The sequence below is a fragment of the Dreissena polymorpha genome, chromosome 6 (genome assembly GCF_020536995.1).
Source record: "Dreissena polymorpha isolate Duluth1 chromosome 6, UMN_Dpol_1.0, whole genome shotgun sequence".
Taxonomy (NCBI): domain Eukaryota; kingdom Metazoa; phylum Mollusca; class Bivalvia; order Myida; family Dreissenidae; genus Dreissena; species Dreissena polymorpha.
The window spans coordinates 47,621,978-47,640,609 of record NC_068360.1 but is presented as its reverse complement, the minus strand read 5'-3'; the positions used below and the strand labels follow the sequence as shown (position 1 = coordinate 47,640,609).

The following is an 18,632-nucleotide window of genomic DNA, read 5'->3' as shown; positions in this document are numbered from 1 at the left end:
ATTGTTTAAAACAATACAGGTATATAATGAAAGAAATCATTATCTTTATGCGTATATAAAATATTTTTTTACATAAATTACTATCAGTTACTTTTTTTAAACAAACAGGCTACATTTTGTGAGGTTTCATGGATTTTAAATTGATATATCACCCTCATTGATATTCAAACTACGCAGAAGGTTGTGCAAAATAACTTCAAAAATAAATACCCAAGCTAATACGGAAACAATTTTAATGTTTCCAAGTGTAAATGAAATATATATATATATATATATAATTGTTAATACTAAACAGTCGTTTTGACCGAGGCGAACATACTCCTCTGCCAGTAAGTATCTGATCGTTTAACTAGTTGTCTTGTCAATAACCATTGATACTATGAGATCCTGTATACAGATTATCTTCTGACGTTATGAACGACGCTATATAAGTTGTTAAAAAAAGCATGGTTGTTTTCATGCTGCATGTTCACAAACTTTATTTGTAGCGTCTAGAAATGGTTACCAACGACATGCATTTTTAACCAAATTTAAATGCCTCAAGTACCATTGTTTTGCATGGTGATGATAACCTTTTGCAATACATATAAACATGCATAATGTAATATGACTGCAAACTCGACCTCACGAGGTAATTGGTTGGAAAATGACAAAAGTCATCATTATTATACGTCTCTTCGTCATGCGACATGTTAGGTATTGTAACTGTTAGTTTATTTGCAAAAACAACCGGGAAGTTATATGTATTTATTTTAATTGCACATGCGGTTTCAAAAGCAATAATAAATTTATAATTCAGAGTTGTGTGACTTCGGTAGTATTAGTAATATTGAACACAGAGATCTAGTATAAGCGTGTATATTTATTTGTGATCTAATTTAGGTGAGTGCATATATTAATGATTAAACAGTAAATTTGTGTATTTTAAGCTAGAATTGCATTATAATTGTTGGAACAGTTCTACTTGCTCTACAAACAAGTAACACACTACTATTTAGTACGTACCTTGTTTGCGGGAGGATCCTTCAACTGCAAAATACCAACAGTACATTGTTAAACCAATGACATTTCTATCTGTTGATAGCATATTAATCATGTGCACTATATAAACAATTTGGTTTTCAGCATTGATACTTAAAAACAAAATATAAGGAGTACTCTACCTTTGGCCGTAAACCTTTCAGCAATCCATCTGTATCGGCCTGTAAAAAACAACACACATTTAAACAAAACAACTTACATAGCATTTAAAGTTTCACAAATTGTGTAACTGTATATTAATACATGTTAAAGCGTCTCTATTCTTTTTGGCTGGCTAGAAAAAGTGAAGCGTTGTATCATGATACAATAGATGAATTTGAATCGTCACTCAAATTTAAATTTGCAGTCGACAACTTTCAAATTTGTTTTATCGTAAGGAGTTCATTGCAACTGAATTAGTAAATAAATGTTGGATTATTGTAACAATATGGTTGGTATATGAATTTTAACAAACGTTTCCTATATATGTTTTTTCTGCATTTTATGTTTCCACTTTCAATTCGATAGGGATAGATTTCATAAAGCAACGCGCCACACACATGAAACAGACAACACAAGTTAACTACACTTTGTGCGATCCAATTATTGATAACACATTTATTTAATATTTTTTATCATATTAGAACACATAAAACAGTAAAAACACTAAACTAATGATATATAAAAAGTTTAACTCACTTCATTGCACATTTTCTTGTATTGCAACGCGCCTACATAAACTGAATCCATCATGCCAAGATAGTGATATAAGATTTTAATAGGTTCGATACAATCGCGAATACAAAAATAACACACGAGGTCATCAGTCTGTAAAACCTAAAACATAGAAATTCTGATTTTATAACATTATAACAGGCTTTTTAGGGTCCGTCTTTACAAACCCTTGAACGAAATCAGACACAATTGTATACTTTTATAAGCCGTTCTGTTCTATTAATTTTTAATCCACTCCATAATAAAAAAAATCATTTTAAGCATTTGTTACTATAAATTCTCCTATAATGCAATAATGTAAAAAAAAGATGCTTTTGAATATTTGACATTTGATTTGTTATTATGAAAGCATGAATGCATAACAAAGGAAATGGGCTGAAAATGTGATTCGAGCAAACATAAAACTCTTTTTAGTCCAAGCTTCCCAATGTGGTAACCGCAGTTGTATCAATTGTGTATGTTTTCAGTGTGCGTTTTATCATTTTAGGAAATGTGTTACTGACCATAACACAAATACTATATTGAGATAGAAACGATATCACTTTTTACCTTTATTTATCTAGATTGGATCTAATGACACATGTGAGTATTTACACAAATGTTCCAACATTCGTACGCAAACGTTTTAATATACACTGTTTATGGTGTTACAACTGTTGTTCTTTCTGTTATTGTTGTGTAACCATGCTTTCAACATCACGTATGATAAATACAAACAGTAAACGCCCTAGAATAAAATCATATGACACATTGATACAAATTATAGTGTCCTTAATATAAGCTACGCTTACATATATTTATTTAAAGCACCGTGGGGCATGGTATTCGGAAGTGTATATTCTACGAATTAGGGCGAACGTAACACTTACATCATTGCGACTGCAATCTGAATACGCCAGCCACCACTTGGAAACTAATGCTAGGTCATGCTCGCGAAGACGCATTGGCGCAAGACGCTCTTTAATCATCTTTGCTGCGAATTAGGATTTACATTATTTGATGAAAATCTGTCATAATTATGTCAGATAACCGACAATTAGACATAGCAAACGTATCTTTATGGCGTTTAATATATATAACAATAATTGAGCTTATGCATTTGCAAGCGGTCTTCATTTCGCATCTATTAATTACAGTGATAGATACATATTTTAATGTGTAAAGTACATGTCGAACACATAGAATCAACGTGGAAAATAAACCGGAATCTATACAGACGGTTATCTATTTTTTGGCATATATGCATCATATTGTACCCGAACAAAAAAGGCTGAGCGATTACGCTTCGTTTGCTATATAGTGTTGATTGATATACAGTCATGCACATTTACGATTTTCTATAGTAAACAAGATATGCATTTTAAAAAGACAACTTTAACATTAATATTGAGGTTATGTTGGTTCTGATTGTTTAACTACAGGATTAAGATCGGATCATCGATTTCGCTCTCTAGCTATAAACGAGACTTGTTGAACACCAAACTGTTGAGACACCATAACCCATACATTGTTTGAGATTAACTCCATCAGTAATAATATGTGTACAGTGAGTTATGCGATCATATACCATAACATATTTTCGTCAGTGAACATACCTTTAAAACTACAAGGACCTTTATCTTACGCGGTTAATTTAGGTTTATTTTGTGTTTTTAATATAATTCTGTATTTCGCAAGGTATACTTAAGCTTAACATGCAAAACAACCAACAATAACAAGTCGATTCTATGCACATGACTTACTAACGTCAAACGTGCACTGTTTTTTGGATGATATAAGCAGCAGGAAACGTAAGAAACAAGGAATAAATCGTTCCATTTTTTTTTATCACGATAAATGTTACTGCACGGGTTAATTAAATTTTCGGGGACGAACAAAACATCAAAAACGAATTTTTTCCAGAAGACCGGGCCTGCTCCCGCGTCTTTTTCGACAACCTTGTGCTTGTTCATGTGGGGATGATCTCACTATTTCAATTATCACCGACAGTAAAGGAATCCTTGCAGTAACACACGAATGAGCATAATTTATGTATTTCGTAAAGATCTAAAAGGCAAACGTATATCATAATTCAATTACGAGTATTTCATTCATGCGAGAACAATTCTTTTTGGTTGTTTATTGTAAATTTAAACACTACACGCGACTTGTGTTCTATAGACAAAGAAGGAAATCAAGTGTGGGCTATTCTGAAATAATTATGGGCGGAGCTTAATCTTTCGAAAATAGTTCCGAATAAATAAAGAAAAAATTGCGGTAAAATGCACGTGCTAGAACCTGCTCTAAAAGAAATGTAATAAATGTAGCATGTATATAAATTTAATGAAAATACAAATTGTATGTTTGGTGATAAGTGGCATAGCCACGCCTACAAAGAATGTTATTGGTTAGGAAACGTAATTAAGAAAACATTTATAGCATGTCAGCTTTTCAGTAGCATCAATAAACGTTTGCAGCCCGCATGGCTGTGGTATGCACATGTGTAGCTTATGCGCATTATTCCCGTTTGTTGCGGGATGGTAAACGTGTTCTTGGCACTTTGCGGGTAAATCAACGTTTCGAAGTCATAGCACGCGTTTTGCCGGGTCATTTTCCCGGTTGTTTAACTCTGTTTTTGGTGCGATTGTAAGCACCGCACATCGTTTGTGTTTAACGGTACGCGATTATCGTGCGATACTTGTGTATGGACGTATGTTGACAGGTTAGTGCAAATGTGCACGGAGACAAGCCCACACAATATAAAACCGTCGAATTTCCGTGCGACTGTTCTTATCCTTCGTAAGCTTTTCTCGGAAACCGTGCCGAGTCACGCCTTTCACGAATTCGCATGTTTTCCATGTGGACACGTTTGTTGCATGATCACACCACGGACTTCATACGGTCGGATATTAATGTAAATACATGAACCTTCTACTGGCCTGCGATACTCAAAAATAAAAATGAATCACCAACAGAGGGTAGTGCACCTGTAAATTCGTACGATTATATTTGAAAGTCACAAGGCTTCTTCACGTTTAAACGCCTAGATAAAGACGTATTGCAAGTATTTCACATTAACGCATTTTAATAAGTGTTACGCTAACTGTGAAGTTATTCAATTTAAATAGGTAATTGTCCTCATCAAACTGCAGTGTATGTCATTTCAAATATTATTAGTTATGGATGGTATAGTTATCATATAAAATATGCATGCAATTATCATAATAACAAACTACAGTACGCCCGACTATAAAATTAATGTTTAATTGATGCTTAGGTTGTAATGTACAAACACATGCATCCGATCTGCTACCAAACATAGCTAACGATATCACAATGAGACCGAGATCATGTTCTTAACTTACGGTAAAGTGTATAAGGTCTCGTTCGATATGTGCGTTTTGAGTTAATAATGTAACCTGCTAAGGATTGTTACGAACAAAAATAGCCTTTAGATAGCATTCGGAAAAAGACCCAGAACGGTAAATTGATTCATAAATTATCAGGCAAAATTATTACATACATTAATTAAATGCGTTGGTTTTTATACCGCCCCGCGCTATTCATAGAAAGAATCCTAAAGGGCAATATAAATTTGATCAAATATGCTTTTTTCCCATATATATTTGACAAATATCAACGAATATTTCATTAATATTTTGTTCTACAATATAACATAACACTTTTAGTACTAGGCAGCCGTGAGGCGTTGATATTACTTTCTACTTCCCAACCCGTAGATGGCACTACTGAAACTACTTTGACCGTTTCATTTGTGTAAGCCACAGAAAGTCGCTATTTGTTTCGATGAATTAATATATTAATATAGTATTTTGATCATAACATACATTCGTTCATAAATACATTGTAGTAAGTTTCCTTTCGCTTAAACATGAAACTTTGCGAATTTCTATTGTCATTCAGTGTTCCCGCTGCCTAAAATGATCGCAAGAAATCTAGGTCAAAACCCACCTTTGACAGCTAGGCCTTATAATTTTGACCAAATTATAGCTGTTCTGAATAATCAAACTGTCAAAAACGCTACGGTAGTGGCATTAGTTGCGTCATCGGGCAATTCTCTTTATATTGCTGCTTGATTGCTATAATATGCGTTTATTGTGCACCTATGCTTTGATGCTTATGTTAATACATGTTCTATTTACATGGCTCCAAGTCTGCGTACGGTAGAAGACATGCACAATTTTGAATTGACCATAAGGTGACTTGTATGTTTATGTAATTTGCTTGGTGATGAGACTGCGTCATTTGCTATACATATGTAAATGTATTTCGCAAAATAGTCCTAAATAGGTCCATGGGTGATCGTTTACTATATTGAACTACAGATAATATTGAAATGAAACTTAGTTTGGGTTTATTTTTGTCATATAGAGTTATATACATGTTTGCATAGAAGCCGGTTGTCAAACAATAGGCTGTATGTTATCCGCGTTTCTAAACCAACCATGTATTTAGAATTGTATTCATTTCGCAAAATATATTGAACGTTTTACATTAATATCTCATATATATATATATATATATAATTGAAGACTTACTATTACACTTAATTGCATTACATTATAACATTTATATGCATTTTCCTTAAGTATCACATTTATAAAATCGGATAAAATGCAACTCATCAGTTTTGTCTGACCATTTAACAGCAAATAATACTAACGTGTATAAAGCAACACCCTATAAATATTGGTGTTTAGAGAAAAGTAAGCGATTTATTAAGTCTTGAAGAAAATCTGGACAACGAGACTTTACCCACCTTTCCAACATATATCAAGAATCCATTTATCAGGTATGTCAGGCATGTTGCGCAGATCCCAAACCCATAAAAGGTATGGCTTTTCATGGTATGTTTTTTGAAATGTGTGTAACGTTTCATCTCGAATTGTTCTATCCGTTATAATTCCATTCTTGCTGTATTCACGGTCCTCGTCTTGTCTACAAATAGCCAAACAACTTTGGGTATGAAAGTTAACACATAAATCATACCTTTATAGTTTGTTTTTTTTTAATTTTCATTGACTTCACATAATTCGTGTATAAATAGTTCAAGTTTTCTTACCGCTTTTGGCTATCAGTCGTGTTATTGACCTCATATGATATAAACTCCGCAACACCTTTTGATCCTTTTACTACCACGGATGGTGTCCCATAGTCCATTGCACGTGTAACAGTTTCCAGTGTGTGGTTGTCACCGTTGAGAACGAGATTTACGACGTTGACTTGTTGGACTGACTCGTTGGTTACATCTGAACATATCATATGTGGATCTGTATCTCAATATTCATTTTTTATCATTATTTGATGTCATTTCTTGCGTGTACCAAAGCTCATAATATTGCGTTACTATTTTGTTTTAATGAGTCAGTTTCTTGAGTAGGAATCTGATTGGCAAAACAAACTAACATAAGTTAGTATAATTGTCTTCTTATAATTGTTACTTCAAAGTGTGGACTGACACATTGCAATAAGTGATAAAATGATGATCACATATTGTTTTGCATATAGTTTAGTATCATTGACATTCGTGTGACGTCGACATCATACGCAAGCTTACAATAGGGACACGCTCACTAACGATATAGACTCACACACTGATGATATGGACTCACACACTGACTTTATAGACTCGCACTCTGACGATATAAATCATACACTGACGATATGGACTCCCAAACGGATGATATGGAGTCACAAACTGACTTTATAGACTCGCACTCTGACGATATAGATTCACACAATCATGATATGGACCCATGCGCTGACTTTATAGACTCGCACACTGACGAAACAGACTCATACACTGACGAAATAGACTCAAAAACTGACGATATAAACTCACATACTGACGATATAGACTCGCAGACTGAAGATATAGACTCACTCACTGACGATATGGACTCACACAATGACAATATAGACTTTCACACTGACGATATAGACTTACACACTGACGATATTGACTCGCACACTGAAGATATAGACTCGCACACTGACGATATGGACTCACACACTGACGATATGGACTCACACTGTTACGATATGGACACGCACACTGACGATATTGACTCACACACTTAGGACATGGACTCACACACTGACGATAAAGACTCACATACTGACGATATGGACTCACAAACTTATGATATGGACTCAAACGAAAGTGACGGATCTAAACTTTAATGATATGAACTCACAGTCTTACGACATGAATTAACACTCCGACGATATAGACTCACACTGACGATATAGACTCAAACACTGACGATATGTACTCACACTCTTACGATACGGACTCACACACTGACGATATGTAATCACACACTGACGATATGGGCTCACCCAATTACAACATGTACTCAGACTCTTACGATATGGACTCACACACTGATAATATGGACTCACTATCTTACGATATAGACTCACAAACTGACGATATGGACCCACTCTCTTACGATATGGACTTCCACACTGACGATATGGACTCACACACTGACGATATGGACTCACATACTGATGATATGGACTCAAACGAACGAGACGGACCTGTACACTAATGATATGGACTCACACGTTAACGATATGGACTCACACTCTGAAGATATGGACTCACACAATAACGATATGGACCAGCACACGAACGAGACGGACTCGCATGCTGACGATATGGACTCACACACTAACGATTTGGATTCACAATCGAACGAGACGAACTCGCTTATACACGATACGGACTTACACAATAACTGTACGGAGTATTGTAACCATGGTTCAACACCATTGCAGACTCGAATTAAACAATTTCAAGAAATAATCCATTTAAACCGACAACTGAAACCAAACACGCCATGTAGAAATACCACCGGAGATTTGGCGTTTAATTATCTACTTTGTTTTGAGACGAAATCCTTTGTCCCAATACCAACTGCAACGAATGAATAGCGTGTTCAATAACAATAATTAGCAAGCTACCACCTCAGCATGAGATGCTCATCCTTGGTATATTAAATGATATAACCATGACACATTTAACAGTTAGAGGAAATATAATAATAACTTGGCATGGCAGTGTGTCATGTTCAGGCAATCCGAGATATGATTCTTCATTCCTCAAGGCCAATGCGAGGCTCTTTCAGCGAATATCCACATTTTGTGGCTGGAACTAAGTTTACAATAGATGAACATGGTATCGGCGACCTCGGAATTCTAATTCATACGAGCTTAAAATGATGCCTTATGCCGAGAAGGTTTATATAACAGGATTCTTGTTTCAATATCAGGTCAATATATTGTGATCGATAATGTTTGGAAAAGTCGTATACGGGATATTGTAAATAACTGTAATTTTTGCTAAAGTGAAAGCTTTAGACACTCAAGAAGTCGCATTTGTATAATTGTAAATCTGGCGTATAACATGTTTTCTAATGATATCGCTGCTTTGTTCAACAACGGTTCATGTCTGTGGAATACCATGGTCGCCATTTAACGAAGTAGATTTCGTTATGTTAATGTCTGCTCAGAAAAAAACTCATCCGGATCTCATTCGAGCAACCTAAGGCCTTGGGTTCTGTATGAATAAATATCTTTTTGTATCAGTCAAGTATTTCTATTGGATGTATCCGTTTTGATTTTACATTGATATGATCACAATTAACAAAAACAACCATTGTTGCTAAATTCTTTAAATCATAATGCAAACGTTGAAGCATAACAACCGAACGACTTACTGTGCATGTTTACTTAATGCGACTATTCGGAAATGGATATTAAGGTTTAGTTGCTCAACATATTCGATACCTTAAATGCAATATACTATATAATAATGATTCTATGTTGACTGTCCGTGTTGCTTATCCGATTAATAAACATTGATATTGATATTTAAATTAGCTCATTACACAATTAACTGTATTTTATATACATGTATATAAGCTCTTCATCAAGTTAATTTCCAACATCTACTTACCGTTTTAGTGAAAAGGACATTGTTTTTTCATTTGTTTCAGTTTACTATGTTTAAAGTACAAACATATGTGCAGTTATAGATTTTTGTATCAGGGGTATTAAAAATATAATGGAAAAGATTTCGAAGTTTGTGTTGTTCATTTTTTATATTTGTTAACTTTTTATATAAACCAAAAGTACTTAAAAAAGGTGTATTTATCCATGTTCCTTAACTTGACACGGCATTTATTCTTATAACCATTGTTATAATAACGACACTGTAATAGTTTTAAGAGTAACTCGTCTCAAACTACTTTATCTTAATTACATAACAATTTATACAATTTATCCAGTAGTATGTGGAACAATCTCGTCATCACATAAAAAACAGCGCAGAAGTCTCATAGCGTAAGATGTCAACTGTATTGGGGATAACGGGTGTGCACTTTTGTCTCATCTGATTAGAAACGTAAGCCAGGATTTGACAACAATTGCGACCCTTTCCGCGAAATTATGAGTTCAAATCGCTACATTATTTGCAATAATGTTTATATACGCATTCTATTGTGATCGGCTGCTAATATCTTTGGGATCCAATGCTAATTTACTCATCGCATGTTCACACAGATGGTAACAAAACGTTCCAAAATTAAAGTGATTTCTTCATACCATGTCTCTAATTGTCACATAATTATGTTTATTTTGGAGCTATTTGATGACAGCGATATCAATGTATTTATCGTTACTGGGCGGCCACTGCGAACGTCTACCAAGGGTTTGCAGTCATTCTTAAACGAGCTTTAACCACTTTAAAATGAAAGTTTCTTTAGAACATCATACACACACGTATTATTAAAATATTATTATATATTATTTAATTATAATTATTTCTTTTATTACTGTTTAATTTGAGTTACAATGCTATGAGGTTAAATTTTATTTACACTTATATATATCATGAATATTGCAGGGCCAAGTGTGAAATTGAGCGTTCTATAACCGGTTTAAACCCCCAGTGCTTAGCATTGACCGTTCCAAGGCGGTGACCCTAGCTTTATTCTACTATGTGTATATGTTGTTTCGTTTTGTGCCGTACTGTTCTGTTTTGGCAATTGATTCCTTGTCTTAAATAAAGGACCATGACGGTGTGTATGATAGAAATGCAATACTGCTGGAGCTTCTGGAGTTTCATTTCTTTATATTGATAAATGCTAGTAATTTTGCACACCTAGTTCTCTATTTTAATCAAACTATTGATAAATGAAAACAATCGGTAAATTCTTCCACACAGTTAATATGTCATTAATAATAAGACGTCACTATAACGCCAAAATGTCATGATTATTGTAGAATTTCAAACTGTGTTCCTGTATGGACTTGCTATCTACAGAAACGCATTCGATAATACCGTTCCAAAACGTATATAATAATATGTACAAACGAAATATTTTAAATTGGGTTGTCATACTAAACAGTGAGTATCCTATACAATTAACAATGAGTGGCAAGTATGTATTGTACAGATGCAATGCTTAAAGTGAGGTCACGATTTCACGGCTTGAACGACGGCTTGTTTAAAACGTTATACTTTGACATATTTAATGTTCAATTTCGAAAACAATTGAATATGGTTTGGCCAAAACTAATATCAGGATATCGAAAAACGATACTTTTATGAACTAAAATATACTAGTACACAGACAGCAATATGGTAATAATAACTAAATATGAGAAAATAGCCTTTAAGTACAAACGCTCTGGCGATGACAATCCTCTGAATATAAAGGGGCACACACAAACTGTATGGATGTCGAGAATTAAGTGTGAAACTGCTCTATCTCTCAAACCTTATCATTAGAGATACAATTGTTCCATGCTGAATACGCAGTTAACATCGTTGCTAAACGAACTGTAGTATCCCTTTTCATAGCCAATACTTCCCAAAAAAATAAAAGTCGATGGAATAACATTTTAATGTTAATGTGAAATCTGTTGGTAGATTGCACGTTTTCTTCTGCGAAAAGTTTCAGGCCCACCGGCGGGAAAATTTATATGACAATCCTCTGAATATAACGGGGCACACACAAACTGTATTGATGTCGAGAATTAAGTGTGAAACTGCTCTATCCCTCAAACCTTATCATTAGAGATACAATTGTTCCATGCTGAATACGCAGTTAACATCGTTGCTAAACGAACTGTAGTATCCCTTTTCATAGCCAATACTTCCCAAAAAAATGAAAGTCGATGGAATAACATTTTAATGTTAATGTGAAATCTGTTGGTAGATTGCACGTTTTCTTCTGCGAAAAGTTTCAGGCCCACCGGCGGGAAAATTTATATTCGAATTGATTGGTCGCTTACAAAGGTAAGGCTAAGGTGAAAACCTGGCGTAAACAGCTAACGCCGAAAAATACCTTCTGGCTAGTACAACACGTATAATTACATATTCGCATTTAATAAATTATTAAAGAGAGTTAATGATGATGAAATTATCATAGCATTAATGATTGAAGTGGTTATATTTAACCTCATAATGAGCCTAAAAACTAAACATGCAAGTACAAAACAATTGTCGCTTTATCCTTAGTCAACGAACGAATTGAAATCCATTAAAACACAGAAAGCGCAGTAAGCATATCTGCGGAAAATAACTAAATGAAGAAGACCATGCACGAATGTTTGCTGAAATGATATCTATCTTAAGCAATGATAATAACCACCTTAAACCAATAAAACCATCTCGAAATGCGCGTGTATTTTTACGATGTATTTAAGAAAACGACAGTTACACCGCGTAAAATTGAAGTTCTAACATTGCAACAAACAGTGCGATTTGTTTACTTCTTTTATTGTTCTGTCTCGACAACAGTATTTCTTTTTGTCAGCGTTTTGATTGTATGCGCAGGTTTATGTTAAAGTGGTCTTCTAATTTAATATCTTTGTTATATATCAAATCCGTGCATTATTAAACGCTCGCTTACTCATTATTCGTCTTAGCTAACCTCTTTAAGAATTACAATAAAATCGAAATAATAATAGTCGATATAGATTGTATTATGTGACCACAATCATGTAACAACTGATTGATGTAAAGGATAAGTCGTGTTTAAACAAAAGTGTGTTGAAGACGTTTTTTAGTTGTAGATACGGCAGGTTATAATATGTTTTAAATTAAAAATTAACGATGAGCTTATTGCAATATTTTCCTACCGGAAGGTCCGTATCCTGTTTAAGCGTACGTATTCAGTATAAAAGTAAGTGAGTTTCCCTGTTAAGGTTTATTTCGATATTCCAATATTTAATAGGAAGGAAGTTTGTAGATCAACGCATAAAGACATTAATTATAATTTGCGGTGGGCATGATTTAAATATGTAGAGGACAATCAAATGTTGCATACAACAAATCCTTTTTGTTATATATAGGCATCAATCAGTGTTGCTTAAAACGAATGACATGATGTATTTCCATCGATTGGGAACCAAAATGAAGGATCATATTGTAATTGCCCTTGCGAAGAGGCCAACAACAAGAGGGAAGTTATGAGTTTCCAAATGTTAAGGGACTGTCAACCACGAATGACGAAAAAAGAAACGTTCTTAAATACCGTATTTTTTACAATTATTAGTTTATATTGATTAAAATATCACGACTAGTTTATAACATTACTTGAAAAAGGTTGTTTTTTATTTTTACTTTATATTTTTATTTATTTATTTTTTTCTGGGTTTGTCTACCAGGTTACAACCAGTTTACTATAAATAACACAAGAAGATTGATCATCATCGTCACGTGGTAAACCCAGAAATGCAAATTGTGCATGCGTAGTGAATTGTACATATTTTATATATAAAATGATCAATCTACTTGCGTTATTTATAGTGTGTATATCGTTTTTTCGCGATGTACTTTCGATTTCACATCGGGAAATTTTATTACCGAATATACTGTAAATATGAACCTTTTTCAAGTGATGTAATATACCAGTTGTGTTATTTCAATCAATATAAACTAATAATTGTAAAAAATACGGTATTTAAGAACTTTTCTTGTTTTGTCATTCGTGGTTGACAGTCCCTTTAAGAAAAGGGACTTACACCGGTTTGTGTAAATGACAATGCCACTGATGCATAAAATGTTTAAAACTGTATGTTCTTAATAAAGTAATTTCAAAAAAATGATCACTCTTATAACATGAAAAGAATTCGAAATATCATAAACAAAAAGACTATCGTTTTCTTGGAAACGGTGATAAATTGTTTTCAACGTGTTATTGTTACCCCGTTACCTTACTAAAGATGTTCAAACATAATTATGTTTACATTTTAAACATAAACGAAGATATTGAATAGCTTCCTACCTTGCGTCCTAGATCGGCCCATTTCGGACGAAATTCGTTTTTCTAGTTTAACTCGAAACTCAATTTCTCCATCGAATTTATCCAACGTAGACTTTTCCACTAAGACGAATAGGTCGTGATGTGGATTCAAATAACGTTCTTTATTCGCCTTGTCTTGTGAATCAGCGATCCTCGTTTTAAGTTGGTATTCACAGATGCGTTCTATATCCTTCAATCAAACATGGTGCAATAATGGTACACATATATACTAATACATTCCATTTTCAACATCATATTTTTATAACACAATATACCTAATGTTTATTTTTTTCATGTTATACATCAAAGTAATATAGATTATTTGAAAGCTTTCAATCATATATTTTCCCCATTATTGCAATTAAAGGTGCCGTATGATGATACGTATATATATATATGTTATGATGCACAAAGAGAACTTACAAAGCAGTTTGTAGTTACAAGAACTTAAAAAGGAGTTTGTAGTTACATTTACACATAAGATGAGAATATTTGCACAAGTTCCAGTTTTCCTGATGTAAATGAATCGCTTTCATCACATGTCGTCGTTTAAGTGAATATTTCACTGACTTAACCCTTGTATCGAATCGGATGTGTATAAGCATAGAACACCTTCTTGTTTCACAGATGTAGACCAATTTGAAACACTGGCTATATCAAAACTAGTTGCGATTTGAACTTTTCGCATGTATTTTATCTGTGTGATAGATGCCTTCGGGGGTCAATCGAGCTTAAATGAATACGAGTAATCGTCCGGCTTATTAGTTTCTTCAGTCCATTGAAGCTATCAGTCATTGACAATCATATTCCTGGTAGCCCATTGTAATGTGAAGCTTATATACCGTGTCAAGTGGGCAAAGGTCATTAGTTATTATGTATATACTATTGAGTCTCAACTGTAGGTAGCTATGTCTTACAAATGCAAATATTACCTTCATGTTTACTGTCAAAATCGACACAGTTATACAAGCGAACACACAAATCCCATCGATATACTACTTATCAGGAGGACACCAACGGTATTTTCTCAAAAATAGATTATTTAAAAAATATTAACATTCCATTTTCAATCAGATAAATTGTGTATCGAAAAAAAAATGTTACATTGATCAAATAATAAGATAAAAATATATTCGATGTCACTTATTTTCGATTTACTCTGCGCGTGGGATGTGCACTCACATTACTAAAAACACTAAACTTGAAAGACCATTTCATAACATGCGTATTGTAAGTGTGCAAGGGGTAAAGCGGTATTTCATGTACATTTCATTCAGAACGAGTAAGCTAAATCTGTTGATTGTCCACCGCCCGATTTAAGTGACCTCGGGGACAACTTTGTAATACTTTGACAATTAAAAGTTTATTGAGTGATCGCAAAAATGAGAATACGTGTCTTTCATCCAGTAAATACAATATACTGATACATTGTTTTGTAAATGTAAATCCGTAGTCAACGTTAATATGCCATTTACATGAAACCTTGCAAGTAGAGAATCTTTACAGTGCAGAGATTTCAAAATCAAAACCATTTTGACATTGGTTCGGAGTGACTTTGACATATGACGGACCTGAATCTGGAACTCTATATCAAGGAATAACATACTTAAAAATGGGCACAAAACAGGACCAACGGACAGGGCGGCAAAACGGCGAGAGTGCCGGAAGAAGAAACGCGGAAAACATTATTACATAAAACCCCTGTTTGTAAAACGCAATTTCATACGTTATATAACATGGTGTTGCCTTACAAGCATGTAATGGCTTTGGAGTTTAATGGGAAACAAGTTTATGCGTTCCAAATATGTGAATCCCTTTAATGTGTGTTCCAACGTTACACGTTTTTCTGTTACATTGTACATGGTTAATACAAAAAAATATGCCGATACGACATCATTAAGAAGATACTGATTTTAAGTCTGTGCAAGATTTGGTAATAAAGTTATATTTTTCGATCGTTGAATTCAACTTATGTAAACAAAGAAACACCTGCCTTGGGTATTGACATGACGCCTTATCTATGATCGCTCCGCCCACAAGAATTGATCCACCAATCAGCGATAGATTAATCGGGCGCACTCGTTAGCAACGACCTGCCCGCCATTTTCTAGACAAGCTACATGTTTAGGTTCACTTTTATTCCAACGAGTTTCTTTTGTTTTCCTCTTAAAAAAAACGATTTAAAATGGTTAAACGGTGTAAATGGCGATTATGGGGATTATGTAACTTGGACACTCGATATCCTGACAGATTAGTTGGGGACATTGAATTTATTTCGTTTCCAAAGCCGAAAAAAGACCATTTCCTACGCGACAATGCGGTCTTGACAAGAGCGAGTGGACGCTTCAAAAATTGCCGAGATCCCCTTTATAGAACATTAATTTATTTCACAAACCTGAAATGTCATATAAGCAATTACTAAGCATTATTAAGTATGTATTATGTCACGTGTGCATGTAAAATAATTGAGAATTTTGGTACCCAATTCGTGTAACTTTACGAAATCCCCGTTAAAAATCGCGTTTCTGTGTGTGTCAGAAACATGTGAAAACCATTTAAATGCAATTGTAAAGAGTTATTATTTCTGATATAAGTTAACCAATAAATGCGGTAACTTCGGGGAAGTCGGTACCTGCGCGAGCATCTGATATTGGTAGCCGTATTAATTTATAATAGCCTAACCGTATTCCATTTCGTACAACGCTAATTTTATATCAGACAATGTCCAAACTTACTGTGTTGTTTTTGCGCTTTAAATTATAGTGATTGATAAATGTCCCATAAGCAATGTTTAATATGATTAACATCACTTTTATACGCAATAACATGTGGGATTGAGGTACCCACCCGGCGTCAGAAAGCGCGTAAAACTTCACCGAATTCCCAGTTATAAAGTGCTATTTCGTGTCAAATACACGGGTAGGGGGGAATGTTTCGGTAATAATTTTGTTAATAACACGGGTAAATACCGGTGAAAATTTAATTTATTGCAAATACCACCATTACACGTAATAACGGGTTCGATCTCGGTAAGCGCGCAAGCGTTTGAGAACGTGATTTATGTACCGATTTACCCGTAATAAATAGCTGATGTTCTCTTTAATCGTATATTTTTTGTATTTGCAGAATAAATTAATGGCATCAACCCCTTTACAAGTGTAATATGGTGTTAAACAAGTCCATAAAATCATCCGGAATATAGCGTAAATCTATATGCAGTCTATAGGCAAAGAAGCCATTTTGGTGTTAGCTTGTCTAGGTTTTCTTCCCGCTGAGCCACGTGTTTAAGTGGGCGGAGCGATCACTGATAGGCGTCATGTCAATTGTCATACCATAATAGCGACACATGTCTAAAATGGACGTATCTTGTCGAAATCCAATAAGCCTACGAAATATTAATTTCTTTTGATAAATTCGAAATAATGCATGTTATACAGACCACTTTTCACTTTGAGTAAAAATAACACAGTCAAGACTCATTTTATAAGCAACTTTATTTTGCGCAAGGCAACAAATACATACACATTATATTAAAAGATGGATCGTCGTCATGGAACAGACAATGCAATCATTATAGGCTATATGACGGCTATGTTGGACCACGTGCGCGTATCGGCACACCTTCGTCAAAATTTGCCCGAGAGCTTCAGGCCTCCAAAAGTTACCTATACAGGTCCATGATACACCGTAGTCATTTTGAAACGTATATATTACATATCTTAAACGAGTGATCAATACATAATTAACAACATTTACTTAAGCATGTACAGTACTTTTGTACACGTTATTTATATTTAGGAGTATGCGAACAAAATGATATTAGCTACCTTTATGTCATCTGTGCATGTAGCTTTCGTTCTACTATGACATTTAGTATCATTCACGCGCTCGCGATACAAAATACTTACATTTATTGAGCGGTCATGAATACTTCATTTCCGGTAAAAACACACAAGTGTTGTGGTGTGTTTTTCGCAATCAGATGTCCCATTAGAATGATGTTTATCACCTTTATTAAATAACTTATCGCTTTTTTTTTTTTAATTGCATTGGCCAACTTTAAATGATATCTAGTTCAAAGGTGATATCTACGGAGGTAAAGATGGACTATTCTAACTATTGTTGAAAACGTGCATGTGTGTTAATTGTGAACTTGTTTAGTTCAGGTCCGAGCGTGCCAGTTGTGACAAATCATTTTTACGTCTGTGCACGTGGTAAATAATACATATATTACGTCATGAAGACCAAAATTTGCGACCATGAAGCGTTATTATTAAAACAATCTTAGCGACAACAAAAGTCCGCAATTGGAATAGCATATATGAAAACAAAGTGGATTATGCTGTGTTATCACACGGTGGGTACCAACGGACGCGCACGATAGTCATGCATGTTAATCCTAGTTTGTACTTTCAAATCCTTAATAGCATGACAAACGGTACTTACATTCCCAAGGTGCTCATGTTCAGACTCTGGCTCTCGTTTAAAGTACTCAATTTAAAGTACTTTACAACATAATGAGCTTTCTCGATGCTGTCTTTTTACTAGACCGAC

At 34.3% G+C, this 18,632-nt stretch overlaps 1 protein-coding gene across 1 annotated transcript in view; it reads right to left on the bottom strand.

Annotated features, from left to right (window-relative positions):
* The window catches only part of LOC127835654 (transient receptor potential cation channel subfamily M member 5-like), a 50,419-nt gene extending 36,198 nt beyond the window's left edge, over window positions 1-14,221 (bottom strand). Inside the window, exons 1-7 of the mRNA XM_052362092.1 lie at window positions 14,061-14,221; window positions 6,818-7,004; window positions 6,515-6,693; window positions 2,625-2,728; window positions 1,720-1,857; window positions 1,164-1,202; window positions 1,006-1,029 (exon numbers count right to left, since the gene is read on the bottom strand). Of these exons, the coding sequence (XP_052218052.1) occupies window positions 1,006-1,029; window positions 1,164-1,202; window positions 1,720-1,857; window positions 2,625-2,728; window positions 6,515-6,693; window positions 6,818-7,004; window positions 14,061-14,082 (693 nt within the window). The 5' untranslated portion in view covers window positions 14,083-14,221. The remainder of the gene's footprint in view (window positions 1-1,005; window positions 1,030-1,163; window positions 1,203-1,719; window positions 1,858-2,624; window positions 2,729-6,514; window positions 6,694-6,817; window positions 7,005-14,060) is intronic.
* Between the last annotated feature and the right edge of the window lie 4,411 nt (window positions 14,222-18,632).